The sequence below is a fragment of the Festucalex cinctus genome, chromosome 8 (genome assembly GCF_051991245.1).
Source record: "Festucalex cinctus isolate MCC-2025b chromosome 8, RoL_Fcin_1.0, whole genome shotgun sequence".
Taxonomy (NCBI): Eukaryota; Metazoa; Chordata; class Actinopteri; order Syngnathiformes; family Syngnathidae; genus Festucalex; species Festucalex cinctus.
Genome location: NC_135418.1, coordinates 30,628,554 through 30,644,923, shown reverse-complemented (window position 1 = coordinate 30,644,923; position 16,370 = coordinate 30,628,554). Strand labels below are relative to the sequence as shown.

At 44.5% G+C, this 16,370-nt stretch overlaps 3 protein-coding genes across 9 annotated transcripts; 2 read left to right on the top strand and 1 right to left on the bottom strand.

Annotated features, from left to right (window-relative positions):
* Positions 1-31: 31 nt before the first annotated feature.
* Positions 32-1,810, bottom strand: rps23 (ribosomal protein S23). Of its 2 annotated transcripts, none has more exons than XM_077530926.1 (4): positions 1,687-1,810; positions 478-637; positions 285-405; positions 32-214 (listed from the first exon to the last, which is right to left on the bottom strand). In XM_077530926.1, exons 1-4 carry the CDS (start codon positions 1,688-1,690, stop codon positions 68-70), a joined length of 432 nt encoding a protein of 143 aa, XP_077387052.1. In that variant the 5' UTR covers positions 1,691-1,810; the 3' UTR covers positions 32-67. The 2 variants fall into 2 exon arrangements, with proteins under 2 accessions (XP_077387052.1, XP_077387049.1); XM_077530923.1 differs by lacking the exon at positions 1,687-1,810 and adding an exon at positions 1,307-1,647.
* On the top strand, positions 476-7,092 carry pde12 (phosphodiesterase 12). Of its 3 annotated transcripts, none has more exons than XM_077530909.1 (8): positions 476-694; positions 2,406-2,957; positions 3,250-3,689; positions 4,119-4,224; positions 4,299-4,443; positions 4,502-4,580; positions 5,505-5,627; positions 6,603-7,092. In XM_077530909.1, the coding sequence occupies exons 2-8, from the start codon at positions 2,479-2,481 to the stop codon at positions 6,935-6,937; spliced, it is 1,707 nt and encodes a 568-aa protein (XP_077387035.1). In that variant the 5' UTR covers positions 476-694; positions 2,406-2,478; the 3' UTR covers positions 6,938-7,092. The 3 variants fall into 3 exon arrangements, with proteins under 3 accessions (XP_077387035.1, XP_077387034.1, XP_077387033.1); XM_077530908.1 differs by lacking the exon at positions 476-694 and adding an exon at positions 2,013-2,164; XM_077530907.1 differs by lacking the exon at positions 476-694 and having other exon boundaries at positions 2,075-2,957.
* A 667-nt stretch (positions 7,093-7,759) lies between these two features.
* Positions 7,760-15,651, top strand: gmppb (GDP-mannose pyrophosphorylase B). 4 transcript variants are annotated; one of them, XM_077529152.1, is made up of 10 exons: positions 7,760-8,302; positions 9,295-9,516; positions 9,611-9,691; positions 10,106-10,154; positions 10,358-10,500; positions 11,541-11,699; positions 11,765-11,843; positions 13,961-14,088; positions 14,168-14,342; positions 14,443-15,651. In XM_077529152.1, the coding sequence occupies exons 2-10, from the start codon at positions 9,388-9,390 to the stop codon at positions 14,592-14,594; spliced, it is 1,095 nt and encodes a 364-aa protein (XP_077385278.1). In that variant the 5' UTR covers positions 7,760-8,302; positions 9,295-9,387; the 3' UTR covers positions 14,595-15,651. The 4 variants fall into 4 exon arrangements, with proteins under 4 accessions (XP_077385278.1, XP_077385280.1, XP_077385276.1 ...); XM_077529154.1 differs by having other exon boundaries at positions 14,412-15,651; XM_077529150.1 differs by having other exon boundaries at positions 14,168-14,350; positions 14,412-15,651.
* Positions 15,652-16,370: the final 719 nt, after the last annotated feature.

Below are 16,370 nucleotides of genomic sequence, written 5' to 3'. Positions count from 1 at the left end.
AAGTTGTGAAAAGCAAACAAACGTGCAGACGTGGAACTGTGAAGTTTTTATTCGCTTGTTTTTTGTCTTATGAGCGAGGTCTCTCCTTTTTGCCCTTGTAGAGCGCCAGCAGAGACACGTTGGCCACTTTGACCACCTTGAAGCGAACGCCGGGAATGTCGCCCACGGCGTGGCCCTTCCGACCGAAACCGGCCACCAGGACCTCGTCGTTCTCCTGCGGGGGGGTTCACCAAATTAGGGAAACAGACTTCAAAGTAAGCAAAAAACAAGCCAAAAACGGTCACCTCGATGAAGTTGAGGCAGCCGTCGTTGGGGACGAAGGCGGTGATCTTCTTGCCGTTCTTGATGAGTTGCACCCTCACGCACTTCCGGATGGCCGAGTTGGGCTGCTTCGCCTCCACGCCGCTGCGCACGCACAATCAATCAGTCAGTCAATCAATCAATCGTGTATTTGTGTTTGCATTTGTGGATGCGTACACTTTCTCCAGCACGATGCCTTTGGCGTGAGAAGCCCCGCCGAAGGGGTTGGCCTTGAGGGCGGTGCCCAGGTGGGCCTTCTTGTACTGCTTGTCGTGCCATTTCTGCTCCCGCCGGTGATTGCGCAACTTCCTGGCCGTGCGCAGACCGCGACACTTTCCTGCGCGACGCAACACAAAATGGCATCCTTGTTTTTCGTCAAACTCAAATAGGCCATGTAAGCTTTCGACATTTAGGATGCATCATTTCTAGTCTCGTGACTTCAGCTTCCAAACATAACGTCGTCGTTGTCGGATTATTTGAATCCATATTTTACGGTCTACAAAAAAAAATGTTGGTTGGTGGGGGTGACTGCATAATGGAAATGTGGATGACATCATTTTGAGGGTTTTTTTTTCCTCCAACTTAAATTGTGATTTTACTTTAAGCAATTTTCGATTTGGATTAAGGAAATCAAACATTATCTAGTGAAAGATGGATACAAAAATAAGCATGATAACATGAAAAACGATGAATCTCTCCCACTACAAAAAAGTGAACTTTTAGACAATTTCTTTTTGCAATCCTGCTTTTCTAGTTTTTTTGTTTTTTTAATACCAAATCTTATTTATGCATAGTTTAAAAAATGTTGTAGCTTTAACTAAAAAGCATACAATTTTAATTTAAATGAAAAAAATGGATGCACGATTATTTCCAATTGTCATTTACATGTTTTCAATTGTACGCCGAGTGCTAGTTCACATTGACATGTAACCATTTAAGGAACAACTTCAAATTCATCAGGGAAAAACAAAAGTAATACAACCCAGCAACGTGGAATTATTCTTACGTTTAATTCTAGGAAGCAGTGAAGTCAGAAAAATGAAATAATTGACCACCGCGTCATTATCAAAGGTTGGAAGCAGCAATAAACTTTCTGCGACCTCATACATGTTCCAACGTGTTCATTTCGCCTCATTTGTTCCATTTGAATGCCGATTAGTTGAGCTAGCCGCGCTAAGCTAAAGTGCTAATTTAGCCGATCGGTGGCGTCATGGCCGCACCACGTTGCGGAGCCGCTAGCGAAGGAAAATGTTCCGTTTTCACGTTTGCTACACGTCGAAAAAGGAAGCAAAAGTGTTCATAAGGTGTTCGTCGAGCGCGTCGTTGCGATAATCGGACAAAGTGGCGACATGCGGCGGGTGAAAAAGGCAAAAGTTTGCGGCGTACCCATGATTGCAGCAGCGAGTCTGGGAAGGAAAGGAAAGAGCCCACAATGCACCGCGGCGAAATGGCCACTCCGAGGACCCCGGAACAGGCGTCCGCGCAACCGCCTGATTAAAACGGCCACATTCCATTCTACAGTTTTTTCTGGAAAAATAATTATCTGTTGCAGAATATTTTGCCTTTTTTTCTCTATTTTTTAATTGAAAATGTCTGAAAAATGCAACTTTTAGTAAATAGTATTACAAGTGTTTCTTGAAACATTACAACTTTTCTCTCTTGAAAGAACCACGCCTTCTTTTCCCACGTTTTCTTTCTTTTTCTTTTCTTTTTTTATGAAGCGAGAAGAGGACGCTGTTGTTACCTTTGAGCATTTGTGTACTTTGACCTCCGACCGCTGGGGGGCAATGGATTTTTTTTTAAGGACTGGTCAATGTTGGAGAAGAAGAATATCACCACACTGGTCATAACTTTTATCCACCACGTAACTGCAATTTACGTTCTAATCGTTTCTACTCGTTGTAGTCTAGTCGTCATTTTAACAATAGATTTGATAATGAGTATGTTAGTTTCCGTTTTGTGTGACGTTGCATTTATTACAAACCGAAAAAGCGCCCTTTGGCCCGCCGGCGATACCAGGAAGTAGACGTCATTTGAGTGTTGGGAGTCGCCGCGTCTGGCTTCATGTTCAACAAACTCATCGCTGCCCTCCTTCCGTTTCACAGCCGCCTCGTCTCCGCCTCGTCTCCGGCTTCTTTGAGCCGGGCTTGTCGCGTCCTCGGCCCCGGCCCCGGCAGCATGGAGCCGGCCGCGGTCAGATGCGTCGCCGGGGAGCCCAAGATGACCATCTCGTTCCGCGTGGACGGCAGCCACAAGCATATGCAGCGGGAGCAGGACGAGCCGCTGGGCAAGGTTCTGTCCCGCATCGCCTGCACACTCGCGAAGGGCAAAAAGAAGGCGAAGAGGAGCGCGGGCCAGCAGCAGCAGCAGCAGGCGGCGGCGGCGGACAGTCCGGAGCCCGCCGTGGTGAAGCTCTACGTGGACGGCAGCGAAGTGCGGGAGACGGTGCTGAACGCGGAGGCGTGGCGGGACGGCGCCGTGCTGCAGCTGGGCGACGTCCGCTACGCGGTCCGCCGGAACGAGCCCGCCTTCACCACCGCCGAGCTGCCGGGCTCGCTGCTGGCCGGCTTCCCCGTCTGCCCCAAGCTGGAGGTCGAGTTCGGGGAGCTGGACCGCTGCGACCTGACGTGGTACAAGGAGAAGAGCCCAAATTGCAGGTAAACCGGCGGGCGCGGTCAAGTCCCAAAAGCGCCCTGGATCACAACCCAAAGATCCCGAAGAATGTTCCCCGCTTTTCCGCTGGGCGGAGGTTCCAAAAAATAGCCGCAAAGTATGCTGGCTTGATGTTTGACGTTTATTACAAAAAGGCTGGAAAAGGCCTCACCGCACACTTTCGACACTTTTCTCATTGACACTTTTCTCTTTTGTTTATGAAACATTGTCAATGTTCGCTTTAGTTAAAAAAATGTCCTAACTTCAGGTCTCTTCCGATCTGTGTTGCGATCGCAGCGCTAAAGGCGGCGGCGGCGGCGAGGAGGAGAGCGCTCCGGACGCGCTCTGGACCCAGGTGGGCGGCGCCCGGGTCTACGTCCCGTCCAACGGCGACATCGGCTGCCGGCTCAAACTGGTCTGCACGCCCAAGGACGAGGGCGGGCGCCAGGGGCGGGTCGAGGAGCTGCTCTCGGCCGGCGCGGTGGAGGCGGGTCCGGGCGCGTGCACCTTCGACGGGCGTCACGCCTACACGGCCGGCGAGACGGCGTGGCCGCGGCTGCGCCTCGTCTCCTACAACATCCTGGCCGACGTGTACGCGCAGACGGAGCTGTCCAAGACGCTGCTGTACCCTTACTGCGCCCCCTACGCCCTGCAGCAGGACTACAGGCAGAACCTGATCAAGAAGGAGCTGGCCGGGTACCGCGCCGATATCGTCTGTCTGCAGGAGGTGGACAAAGGTGACCGATGCGGGACTTTCGCTTTGGGCTCAAGTTGGCTTTTCATTCCTTGGAGTTTGATTTCCTTCATGCGTTCATTTCAGTTCATTTGAACGCGTCAAGTTGTATTTTGCAATTTCAGCAAAAGTTGAAAACTGAGCTGCGGAAAAAGGACCTCAACACAAATAATAGCACTCGTTTTTGACAGCACATCTGTCATGCTGCCATATGTTTATTAGTTTCAACAGTATGAAAACTTATTGTACGTTTTATTGCACATTTAGAACGGATCTAAAATGTGCTATTAATTGTGAGAGAACTATTGAAGTCAACATTTGACCTTTTTTTACTATATTGAGCATAAGATTTAAAAGAAAAAAAAGGTAACTCAATGTAGTTTTGTGAAATGCATTCGATTTTTTTTTGTATTTGGTTTCCTTTTTTTTTCAGGGGTATTTTCGGACAGTCTGACTCCAGCTCTCGATGCCTTCGGCCTGGACGGCGTTTTCAAGCTGAAAGAGAAGCAACACGAAGGATTGGCCACCTTCTACCGCAGGTTTCGCACGGTCGAAAGCTTGCGGGTTTGACTTTCCGAATTTGCCGTGTAGCAATCCTCGTTTTGTCCTGTAGGACGCGATGGAAGCTGCTGAGCAGCCACGACATCACGCTGAGCGAGGCGCTGACGTCGGACCCGGCCCACGCCCGCTTGCTGGAGGGCGTGTCGGCCAACCGCGCGCTGAGAGACGAGACGGCCAAGCGCTCCACCGCCTTGCAGGTACGGAACCTGCGAGCGGCTCGTCTCGCGCTCTCCTTGACTCGTCTGGTCTCGGCAGGTCAGCGTGCTGGAGGACCTCCAGCGAGCGGGCAGGAAGGTGTGCGTGGCCAACACGCACCTGTACTGGCACCCTCAAGGTAACAAACGCTTGCCGACCAAAACGGCAGCACGTGTCGAAGAAACACGTCATCGGTAACCGTCAGCGAGTGGCGGCTCCATCTCAGCCAAATGCGATTGTAGGCACAAAAAGCATTTAACGACTCATTTGCTAACCAGCGAGGCAGATATGCGCTTTATTCGATGCCTCCTTTGAAAGCCTTCGGGGAGAAAAAAACAAAAGCAAACTATTTCTCAGTTCATTCACACAACCCACAATCATCATAAATCAAATATAACTCACAAAATAAATATCATACATTATGTATATGATAATAAATACTAGAAATAATCAATACAGAAAAAATAATAACAAAATAATCATAATAATGCATTTTATTTATCGATACCTTTCTCGACACTGTACAATTTAAAAACGCTTTCATTATAAACACTGTTTAATAAAGGAATAAATATAATAATAAATAATATTTATAATATAAAAAATATAATACAAAAATATATAAAATACAAATAAATGTCATATATAATAATAATAAAATAACAAATATAATCTATATATAACATATAATGTATAGGACAATAAATACATGTACTAGAAATCAGAAATAAATCATAAAATAAAAGAAATAATAAAAATAAATATAATACTACTACTACTACTTATAATAATAATGCATTATTACAATATTATAGACACCTTTCTAGATACTCAAGGACACCGTACGATTTAAAAATGACACTGTTTAAAAAAAGGTAATAAATACAAAAAAAATAATATATATATATAAAATAATGCAAATCAATCTGCTCTATAATAATAAAGAAGAGCAGCAACTGGTGTGTCGTGAATGATTTTTCATGAGCTCAAACTCGGATGTTGAAGTGTTTTTGTTTGCGTGGAAGCAAGACGATCCGCAATGTGTTTGTGTTTTATTTTGAAGGCGGGAACGTGCGCTTGGTCCAGATGGGCGTGGCTTTGCGCCACCTGAGTCTCGTGATGGGCCAGGTGGCCCCGGGAGCTCCGTTGATCTTCTGCGGCGACTTCAACTCCTCGCCCAGCTCGGGTAACCAAACGTCAACATGTAAACCGACCGACCGACCGACCGACCGACCGACCGACCGGTTCGGCGCGCGCGAGCGTCAAAGGCGGCTGACGTCAGATAGCTTGATGCTAACGCACATTGGAAACGCCAAAGGCGGGCTCACGGAAATGAGCATGGTTAAAACCTCCGTGCTGCTTGAACGCACAGGGATCATCATTATTATTATTATTATTATCATTATTATTATACTTTGGCAATTTTTCATTTTTTTTTTCATTTCATTTTTTGAGTTAGTCTTAATTAGTTTTCAGGGTGCTTCGCTTAGTTTTTATTAGTTATTTAATAAATGCTTCATTTTAGTTTAGTTTGTTAGTTTCCGTATTAGCTTTAGTTTTTTTTTTTTATGTTTATGACTTGTGCACAATATTTAAAAAAACAACAAAAAGCATGTGAGCGACGTCATCTTTTGGTGCTTTTCTATTGGCCGCTGCTTGATGACGTCAAACGTCCGCTTCCGCTTCCGGACTTCAAATCACTTAGAAAATCATCGTGCATTCAGTTGACTGACCAAAGAATCAAACGAGGGGCATTTTTGCGTTTGTAAACATAAAATCTCGTTTCACTTAGTTTTGGTTTTTGTTGTGTACCGAGAGGTTCGTATCCCAAAGGCGCAGACGCAACTAAGATTGGACTTATTTATTGACACGGAGAGGCAGGAAGTCGGAGACGCTGTACACGGAACCGGCGGACAACCGTCCGGCAAACCACACCCAATTCTCAGACTGCACTGGTTAGTTTTAGTGAACTCGAATAACCTTGATGAGGACAGCCAGGATGTTTGGTCCAAATGCTTTTCAGCCATTTGGAATGCGTTGAGCGAAAGAAAGGATGCTGCCTTCGACTGGCGCTTGGGACGGAAGGAGCCCGCAGAACCAGTTTGGCCTCAATTTCCCGCTGGTGTTCTGAGTGCCGCCGGTTCTTCCTCTTCCTGTTCAGGCGTCCTGCAACTGGTGACGGAGGGCACGCTGAGCCGGCAGCACGCCGACTGGCGCGGCGGCGAGGACGGTCCGGCGCCGTCCTGGTCGGCGATGGACCTGACGTCGCCGTTCCCGCCCCTGCTGAGCGCCTGCGGCCCGCTGGCCTACACCAACTACGTGGGCGGCTTCCAGGGCTGCCTGGACTACATCTTCATCCAGCCGCAGCGCATGCGGGTGGAGCAGGTGGTCCCCATGCCGGCCCACCGCCTGGTCACCGCCCACACGGCGCTGCCCAGCGTGGCCCACCCGTCGGACCACATCGCGCTGGTCTGCGACCTGCGCTGGGACCCCTGAATACCGGACGAGATGTCTCAAAATCGTTTTCATTTTCATGAACGGATGTTCAGTGGCACTCTTTGGTTTTGGCTTTCCGTGGAGCGGATCAATAATCCTCAATATATTAACCAGAATGCATTGCTCCTTTTTTGAATAAAAAATCATAGTAATTATCAGGGCATCTGTGTTTTTATTGGTAAATATGTTTCATAAAATATATTTTAATTCAGCTAAAAATATCACAAAGTTTTTCATTAAAACAAAATATAGAAATACACAAAAAAATATTTTAAATGAAGTAAAAAATTACTTAGAACGGGATTTTGGCTATTTGTATGCATTTTTCATAAAAAAATAGAAATACACATTGGGAAAACTATATTTGATATAAAAAAAATCTTTCAAATTAAATTACTAACAAAGCAGTATGTGTATATGAATGTACCTTCATTTACCCGGAGATTAACTCAGCTGTTTTTACTCAGCCTATTTTTTTCCTAAATATTTTATGGTTCGCCATCTTCACTATGGTTTCAGATTCAATAAACAATAACTACAGGTAAAATACTCCATCGATTTAAGTGAAGGACTCACAAGTTACTCCATTTTATAAAACATTAGGAAATAGATTTCACATTTTGTCATTACTGAGCTTTTTCGACTAAAAGTTAGTTTTGTTTTTTTAATACTAAAAGGTGTCCCGTCTCAAGTCGGCGATAAGTCACGTGATTATAACCAGCCGGTCAATCGCCACGCTGTTTTGATCCCATTGGTCGGAAGTGGTGAAGAGGCGGAGTCAAAGCGATCCATTGGCTTGTTGACAGGGGGAGAGTTGAAAAGATTCATGGTCTCTGTGCGCTAATTTTTTAGACTCTTAAATTCGATTTTAGTCCACGTAACTGGATGGATTCGACCAATCTCATTTGTAGGTAATTTACGAGCAATAATTTACTATTCTTGCCATCCCTCTTAACACCCCCATGTCAATGGCTTAAATCGGCATCGCATGTTACAATCAATGCAACATGTTTACCGGAAGCGGAGTAATATTGTTTTAAGTTTGAAGAAAACAAACCCAATAAAAGACCTAAATGATAAATTAGTTCATGATTATGTCATATTGTTTTTCTTCTAAAATGAGTTTGTTCATCTTTACTTTGTTTTTGAGTCCTAAATTGAGTCAAATGTTAACTTTGTGCTGCTCTAAACTCTTAATTTGAAATCCAAAACAAGATAAACCCGTTTTGAAAGTCTCATAAATGACGTTGAATGGACAATCCGGAAGACAAACAACGAGCTGGGATTTGAACGCTCTCTTACGTGTCACTCCGGGAGTTCGAGCCACTGTTGATGTCTCCCTAAATCAGCCGTGGGGCCGAAAAGGTGAGTTTTTATAACTTCCAACACTTTCACGACACGAACCGTAGCAGTGTGAGGACGAGTCTAATCACTCCACCACATGGAGAAGCGTGTTAGTTAGCCACCGTAGCTAACATGAGCTCCCTTCAATCACTGGGCGGTTCTTTAAATGGACTCTATCGACAACTGGAGTCCGGATTTAAACTTGTTTATTTATAGCTGCCTTAGGGAAACGACATACACGAAATAGGAATAGTTTGTGCCGTTTCTTGGTTTTGTTTCTAGCTGTTAATAATGCAAATAATCCAGTTCCACAGTAATGTGTGCATGATGACATGACATTAGACATCACATGCTGCCTACTTACAGTTGAATGTGGTCAAGGATGACACGATAACAGAATAAACATTCATTCGAAAGCTGCTACAACTCGTCACACATCCTCTCAAACGCTCAAGTTCAAGATGTCCCTTTGCCAATAAACGCTCAAGATTCTTTTCATACTGGGGGGAAAAAATGGTTTGAGTTTCAACTTTCATGAATGTGTCGCCAAAGTCAAACGTCACACTTTTATTTGATTTGATTTTTTACATTCCTGACTGTCATAACGGTGTCAAATGAAATGAAAGTGCTGCATCGATTCAGTAATCACTAGCTAAATAGCACCAAGAAAAATTAAAACCGTGATTATTTATAACACATTCACTTCTAGCCCAGTTAAAGTTGAATGGCAGCAAATGAGGAAATGGAGCGAAATGTGAGTCATGCATCGCTTTTTCTACATTCATGCAAGAGAAGTGCAGATTAATGTGGCTGATTCATCCATGATATCAGTTAATAGGATCATTTTTTAGGGTTACACTCACAACTTGACTGCAAACAGAGAGGAGCGAGTTTATGAAAGAACAGTCAGTGTTGGCAATTTAGCAACTTTTCCATCCCATCTGGCAACTTTTTTTTCCAGTGACTTAAATAACGTTTGTACTACCTTTTGTAAATCACAATCATTTCCGTAGTTATTGATTGAAAGAAGAAGGAAGAGAAAAGGCAGGTCACGGGCAGAAGTGGTCGTTGATGCTCGCCGGTTGCCGTGGTAACGGTCGCTGAGTATGAAGGCTTTGATCCTGGTGGGCGGCTACGGCACCCGCCTGCGACCGCTCACTTTGAGCGTTCCCAAGCCGCTGGTGGAGTTCTGCAACAAGCCCATCCTCATGCACCAGGTGGAGGCCTTGGTGAAGGTGAGTCGGGAAGAACGGCCGCTTCGTTTTGACAGTGCGGAAGGGGGCGGGGCCGGCGAGCGTTGACACGATGCGCTTGTTTGTGTGCTTCCAGGCCGGCGTGACGCACGTGGTCTTGGCGGTGAGCTACATGTCTGAGCTGCTGGAGCGAGAAATGAAGGTCCAGGAGCAGAGAGTAGGTCCGACACGCCAACACCGCACGCTCATATGAAAGTCTGCCAACTGTTCTATTCCCATTCATGAGGGGAATTTGAACCGAATTTGAAGATTGTTCGAAGAAAATGTGGAGTCACCACGTCGGTGCATTTCTAATCGTGGCTTCATATTGTTTAGACTCAAACACATTATTATGTCATCAGAGAGACTGTTTGAATGTTTAGGTGCTGCTGTTTTGGTTAAAAAATGAAGTCTTGTTTCCGGAACTAAAAACGGCAAATTGTCTGGTCAACCTTTGAGTCTTTCTTGTCTATTTACTTCGCGTACACTCTTTCAGCAAATAGTGGAAGAGGCTTTCTATTTACTCAACTTGAGATGGGGGAGGCATCAATCGCTGATGTTTCGTTTTTTTTTGGTTCCTTCTCTTCCTCAGCTTGGAATTCGGATTTCGCTCTCACATGAGAAGGAACCTCTCGGGACGGGTGAGTGTTCACAAGCAGCCTGTGAGAAAAACCACACTGACATCAACATCTCATTCGTCCATGAACAATAGGCCAAATAATCCATCCACTCATTTTTCTATAGCTTTTTTTCTTCATTAAACACGCTCAACCTTCCGCCATCTTGAACTTGAACTTTGTTTTTTTGTTTTTTATCAAAATCCAATTGTCCTCCTTCTTACCAGCCGGTCCTCTGGCGCTGGCCCGCAAGCTGCTGGACGTGGACAACGAGTCCTTCTTCGTCCTCAACTCGGACGTCATCTGTGACTTTCCCTTCCAAGATATGCTCAAGTTCCACTGCGACCACGGCAAGGAGGGCACCATTGTGGTGAGAAACATCTTTACCAAATACAACATGAGCGCAACTTCCAGCAAATAATTTGATTTACAGCTGACATTTTAGACACAAAAAAAAGGGGGGGGGGGCATGGAATTGAGCCACCTTCCATTTAGGGTGATGGCCACAAGTATTCGGACACCTTCTAATGATGTCAATTTTGTTCTTTATCTATTCTTTAATTTTTGGGTCCAACACCAAAATTGTGAAATCTGCAATTGTTTTTCATGGATTAAGACAGTACAGTGAATCACTGGATCATGTTAGCGGTTTTGGCATTTGCAAAATTTCCTACTCATGGATAGGGATGTAACGATAACGGCAATATTATCATATTAAAAGTGCCACAATATATCGTCGTTGTCATGTCACGATATTAAAAGCAGCACATCTGTTCAAAAAGTCAGGTTGATTTCCATTTGTGCCGTTCTAGCACCCTCTGGAGGCTAGTTTTTTTTTGTGCAGTTTAAATTTCACAAGGCATGTTTTGGCCCTTCTATGTTTCAAATCCACACTAATGGTCAACATGAAGATGAACGTAATATACTTGTGAATAGAGTCAATATGTGGAAGAACTCCATTTATTGTATTAATTTCTTATTTAATTTAAATTATTAATCAATTCATGTATTAATTTATTGCAATGCTTGTATTGGTGCCTCAATTATATATAGTTATATATTTTTTATATTTTTCATTGCTGTACTGCACAAAAACAATGTTTTTTTTTTTTTTTTTAAATAACAATATTGTGACCTTCTTCACAATATCATGATATCGTCTCATGATGTTTGTATATGGTTACATCCCTAATGATGGATATTTGATTCTTTTTTTGAAGTCTGTTCCCCAATTTTGTGCTCCTGCAAAAGACTGAGTTGCCGTATTTTGTTTTCATTTCCTTTTCAAGTACGTTTTCCAAGTGTCTCTGTTGATTGTCATCAAAATCAAATGTATGTCCGCACGTATTTATAAAAAAAAAAAAACCCCAAACGAACAAGGATCCACCTGTAAGAGGCGTTTGTGTGAAGGTGACTCGCGTGGAGGAGCCGTCCAAGTACGGCGTGGTGGTTTTGGAGGCGCAAAGCGGCAGGATCCATCGCTTCGTGGAGAAGCCGCAGGTGTTTGTGTCCAACAAGATCAACGCCGGCATGTACGTCTTCCATTCCAGCATGCTGGCCAGGATCCAGGTGGGAGCAGCGTGGATGTCGCTTTTTCTCGCCGCCGACTCTAACCGCTTTGTTTTTGGCTGCAGTTGAGACCCACGTCCATCGAGAAAGAGATTTTCCCTGTCATGGCTGAAGAGGGCCAACTGTATGCCATGGAGCTGCAGGGTAACTATTAGGGGTGTGCACAAAAGCCATTTGAATAATGCTGCATTGGAGGATGGTCGGAATTGGGACGTTTTCCCAGCTCAACGCAGGAACGCGTCCGGGAACTCAACTTCGACTGGCAAATTCCACTTGCCAAGTCGGAAGACAAGAAGGACGTCACTTGATGGCAAAATACAATTTACTCGAGTCTTCATTCATAAAAATGTGACATAACTTAACGTACGTGACAATATTGTCTCCCTGCATGAAATGATTCGCTCAACTATTTAACTGTATGGAATGCTTATGTCATAAGATTCAAGTTTTCTCGAGGTCAAAATGCTTTTGAGGACCAAAATAAAAAACAATTTATCACTATCCGCCATTTTGGTTGTTTACGTTCGCCTGGAACGCTTTCAGGTGGGAACTGGGAAGTTCCGACCTCCCACCGTCTTCCAATGCAGCATAAGAATCACAATTCTCACTAGTACGATTCAGAATCGATTTGAACTGATTGACTGGCAGCCATTTTGACCGAGGCAAGCCCCTTCGCTCACGGCTGTTTGACTGATTTTGCAAGGCCCGCACAATATTGTGTTGGATTGCAATCAACACATGGCAGCTACCAAAAGAAAGATTATTTTCATCAGGAAAAAAAGTATTTCTGTCTGTTTCCATTTTGCAGCCATTTGCATTAGAATATTGCCAAGTTCCATCATTATTCAAAATTTCTGTTGCTGTTCTCTTATACGCACTGCTGCCACCTGTTGGACGTTTTTTGGTAATAACTACCATTGCTTTAAGCACCTTCTTCAGGTCAGAAGCTGCATCAAAGCCTTCTGTATGCTCTAGCATAAAACAAAAACGTATAAATACGTTTTTGGGCGTGAAGGACAAAGTGTTAAAAACGTATTTTACGTTTTTGGGTTTGAATGAGTTCAATGTCCCAAAATTGATTTTATTTCTATTATTTTGTACTGTCTTTCCCTTGTTTATTGGGAGCACTGTTCATGTTGTACCCGATTTGGCCACTTGGGGGCAGTGTGGTTCCGCATGTTTTGATTCATTGTTAAATTGTAGCCACATCAGAGAGTAGAAGAAAAACTTCAAGATCAAGTTATAAGGTTGTTTGTTTTTTTTGCCGCGTTTTGGATGAAAAGCCGTTCTTTTGAGGGATAAAAGTGGCGCGCTAGTTAGCGTTAGCGAGTCAGACTGGAGTAGATCATGACGATTGTTTGCACATCAAAAATGGCAGTGGAATTGTGAGCCGCTCCAAGATTCCCGCCACGAGTAACGATGGCGACGAATGTTGCCTCGCGTAGCGTGAACGACTGAGTCGCGTCATGGGGGCAACTTTTCCCTTCTTGTTGGAGAACAAGTTGTGCCAAAAGACGCGTTTGTTCACAGGTGTCGTGACGATCCAGTCAAGTTCACCTGCGAAGAACTTTGAGGTTCAACCGGAAATGTCTCATTTCACAAACGTGTATTTTGATTGATGGTCTCTCTGGTCTCTTCAGCTGACAGCCCCAGCAGACGTAAGTTTGTTTGCTTTTTGGTTTTTCAATCTGGATCCGAACCAGGTGTACTTAGTGGCCGGCTGGAGGCTCGTGTTACCTGTGCTACTCTCGATCACTGCCATCCCTCTTCTAGTTTTGACTAGAACCTTGTCGTAGTTCCGCATCCTTAGTTAAAGGCCTACGGAATTCGAGTCAACGATCTGGACCGGGTTCTGACATCTGGACCTAAGTCACAGACTGATACTTGGAGTGGAGTCAAAGTCCTGGACCAGGTTCATAATCTGGCCTTGTGTCGAAGACTCAGACCAGACTTGAACATAAATTTCCTGGACTGGAGTCCTGAGCCAGAGTAAAATGCAGTCAAGGTCCAGGGATGACTCGAGTCCAGGTTTGTTTTTCCTCTTGTTGAGGTCTTTGACTCAAGTCCAGGACCCGGACTTTATTCAGACCCTTTGACCACACATTATTTCAGATTTCAACTCTCATGTAGGCCTTTAGACCAAACCGCCGAGCTCCGTCCAGGTCTTGGACTGCTGCCGAGTCTCAGATTGTCGCGATTTAGTCCAGTCGGGACCCAACAAAAAAAAACGGACATTTGGTGTTGATCGCGTTTGCGCGCAGGTTTCTGGATGGACATCGGCCAGCCCAAAGACTTCCTGACGGGGATGTGCATGTACCTGCAGTCGCTACGGCAACACGCCCCCGAGAGGCTGCGCACCGGGCCCGGTTTCCTTGGCAACGTTCTGGTGGTGAGACGCTTTGTCCGTCGTCATCTTGAGTTTCAGTCGTGGCGCCTTCCTGACGGCTCGCCACTTTTCCAACACGCAGGACCCGACGGCCCAGATCGGCGACAACTGCACCATCGGCCCCAACGTGACCATCGGCGCCGGCGTGGTGGTGGAGGACGGCGTGCGGGTCAAACGCTGCACGGTCCTGAAGGGGGCCCGCGTGCGCTCGCATTCCTGGCTGGAGAGCTGCATCGTGGGCTGGAGCTCCTCCGTGGGTCAGTGGGTACGTCAAGATGGACTTTTTGCCTTTTCCTTGATTGGCTTTCTGACGTGCCAGACCAAAGCGAAATGCGGCGGTCTTTTGCCCCCCGTCAGGTCCGCATGGAGAACGTGACGGTTCTGGGCGAGGACGTGCTGGTCAACGACGAGCTCTACCTGAACGGCGCCAACGTCCTGCCGCACAAGTCCATCAGCGAGTCGGTTCCGGAACCTCGGATCATCATGTAGCGAGCGGAAACTCCCACTGAGCAGGCAAACGTTTTAGTACCACAAAGTCCAAAATCGGCAGTATAATGCCAAGCCTAGTTTTTTTTTTTTTTGTCTTTAACGCCGCTTGACTGCACCTTCACTGATTGGCCGAGGCCGATGTCATGTGACGGAGGGGGCAGGAAGCAGCTCAAGTGAGCGCACTTCCATCTCAATGCATTGAGAAATGTTGGGATTGGCCACTGGGGGGCAGCAGAGGATGCGCTACATGAAGTCCAACAAAGTGATCTAGTTTTCGTTGCCCTTTCCAAATAATTGTTCCCTATATGGGAAAATGAAGAGAATGTGATGAAACTGTGGTCATTGTCGAATGATGCGTTTCCTGAGCAACTTTTTCGCATTCCAAAGGAAGTCGAGCAGTTTTCTAGTGAAAAGGTCCAGTTGAACTCGATGAGGACTTTGGAGTCTTTTTGCTTCCTGTGTGTCTTCTTGACTTGTCATGTGACTTGTTGGTCTTTTCGTACTTTGTGTGCATCTGAACTGTTTTGGTGGCCAGTCACTTGACGTAATTAATTGATTGATTGTTCACCCCACTTCCCGTGTGTCAACTGCGTTGACGTCACATGACTTCTTGAGCATCTTCACGTGACTTACTTTTGTGTCAGGTGACTTCCTGTGTGTCATCCGCTTGACTGTTTGGAAGTCACTTAATTTCCCGTGTCTCGTTTTGCTTGTCAAATCCCAAATGTGGAGTGAAACGAGTCTCGGCCCTGATATTTGTATTTCTCCCATGTGACTTCTTGTGGGTCTTCCTGAATTTTCTTTTGCAGTAGTTGTCACCAAAAAGTGCGACAGCCATGAAGATAAATGACGTGAGGCTTGCTGAACGGAGGTCGAATGTTGAAACGCCATTTTGCTTTTTGTCCAGCAAACTTGTGAGTTGTTTGACTTTGTGGAGGCTGCAGTGCAGGAAAGTAACTTTTTGAAGAAGAAAAAAAAAAGTGTCTAACGACGAGTGTCCTTTAGGAGTGAAGCGCGTTTGTCAGTGGCAATAAACACGTATTTGAAATGTCACCTGAAGGTGGCGCTCGAGTTAAAGGGGCCTTTTTTTGTTTTTTCTTGATTTCAATTTGCAGAATTTTGCGTGATGTATGAGGTCATTTTGGCCGATTTTTCTGCACTTGAAAAAAAAAAAGTATTAGTATAAGAAGCAAAAAATATTTTCACAATTATATTAATAAGATTTGTTAAAGTTGATATGAGGGTTATTTGTGACCTAGTTAAATACATTTAAAGCCAATTAATAAATGAAATCCAATAGAAAATTAATTGAATTGTCTATTAATCCTTTGGAATGTGAAAATATTAATACTCACTTTAATATATTTCATGAGCCTTTTTTTTCCCCATTTGATTAAATGCTTTATTATTGTTTACGTAGCTAATTAAATGATTAAATATTTAATGGATCATTTATTTAGTGACATTTGCATTTATCAGAGTACATATTTTGTTGAGGCATTTTTATTTACTGTTCTCTACATTAAAAATAGAGCCCTAAATATATACTTTCTATGCACTTCAAAGATTTGAATTTCAGTTAAGAAGTAAAAATGCCATTAAATAAAAAAATATATATCAGGTTGTGTTGTTGGATTGAGTTTAACCTTAACAGGAAGTGACATCATAACCCCACCCAACTATTGTTGGTTCATTCTTTTATTTTGAAAAAGATTAGCTAATCTAGTATATTGAGAGATGTTTTCTTTTGATTTGCAGCGTATGTTGCATATTTGCTCTTTTTCTTCAGTGTGGTC

Bases quoted from the DNA above. Each gene is read 5' to 3' on its own strand.
- rps23 (XM_077530923.1), bottom strand. From the start codon at position 1,409: ATGTATGAGGTCGCAGAAAGTTTATTGCTGCTTCCAACCTTTGATAAT. The intron at 638-1,306 runs GTAAGAATAATT...TGCGTCGCGCAG, and splicing joins ACTGCTTCCTAGAATTAAAC to GAAAGTGTCGCGGTCTGCGC. The intron at 215-284 runs GTGACCGTTTTT...ACCCCCCCGCAG, and splicing joins GCTGCCTCAACTTCATCGAG to GAGAACGACGAGGTCCTGGT.
- pde12 (XM_077530907.1), top strand. From the start codon at position 2,365: ATGTTCAACAAACTCATCGCTGCCCTCCTTCCGTTTCACAGCCGCCTC. The intron at 2,958-3,249 runs GTAAACCGGCGG...TTGCGATCGCAG, and splicing joins GAGAAGAGCCCAAATTGCAG to CGCTAAAGGCGGCGGCGGCG. The intron at 4,581-5,504 runs GTAACAAACGCT...TTTATTTTGAAG, and splicing joins CCTGTACTGGCACCCTCAAG to GCGGGAACGTGCGCTTGGTC.
- gmppb (XM_077529150.1), top strand. From the start codon at position 9,388: ATGAAGGCTTTGATCCTGGTGGGCGGCTACGGCACCCGCCTGCGACCG. The intron at 9,692-10,105 runs GTAGGTCCGACA...TCTCTTCCTCAG, and splicing joins TGAAGGTCCAGGAGCAGAGA to CTTGGAATTCGGATTTCGCT. The intron at 10,501-11,540 runs GTGAGAAACATC...GTTTGTGTGAAG, and splicing joins GCAAGGAGGGCACCATTGTG to GTGACTCGCGTGGAGGAGCC.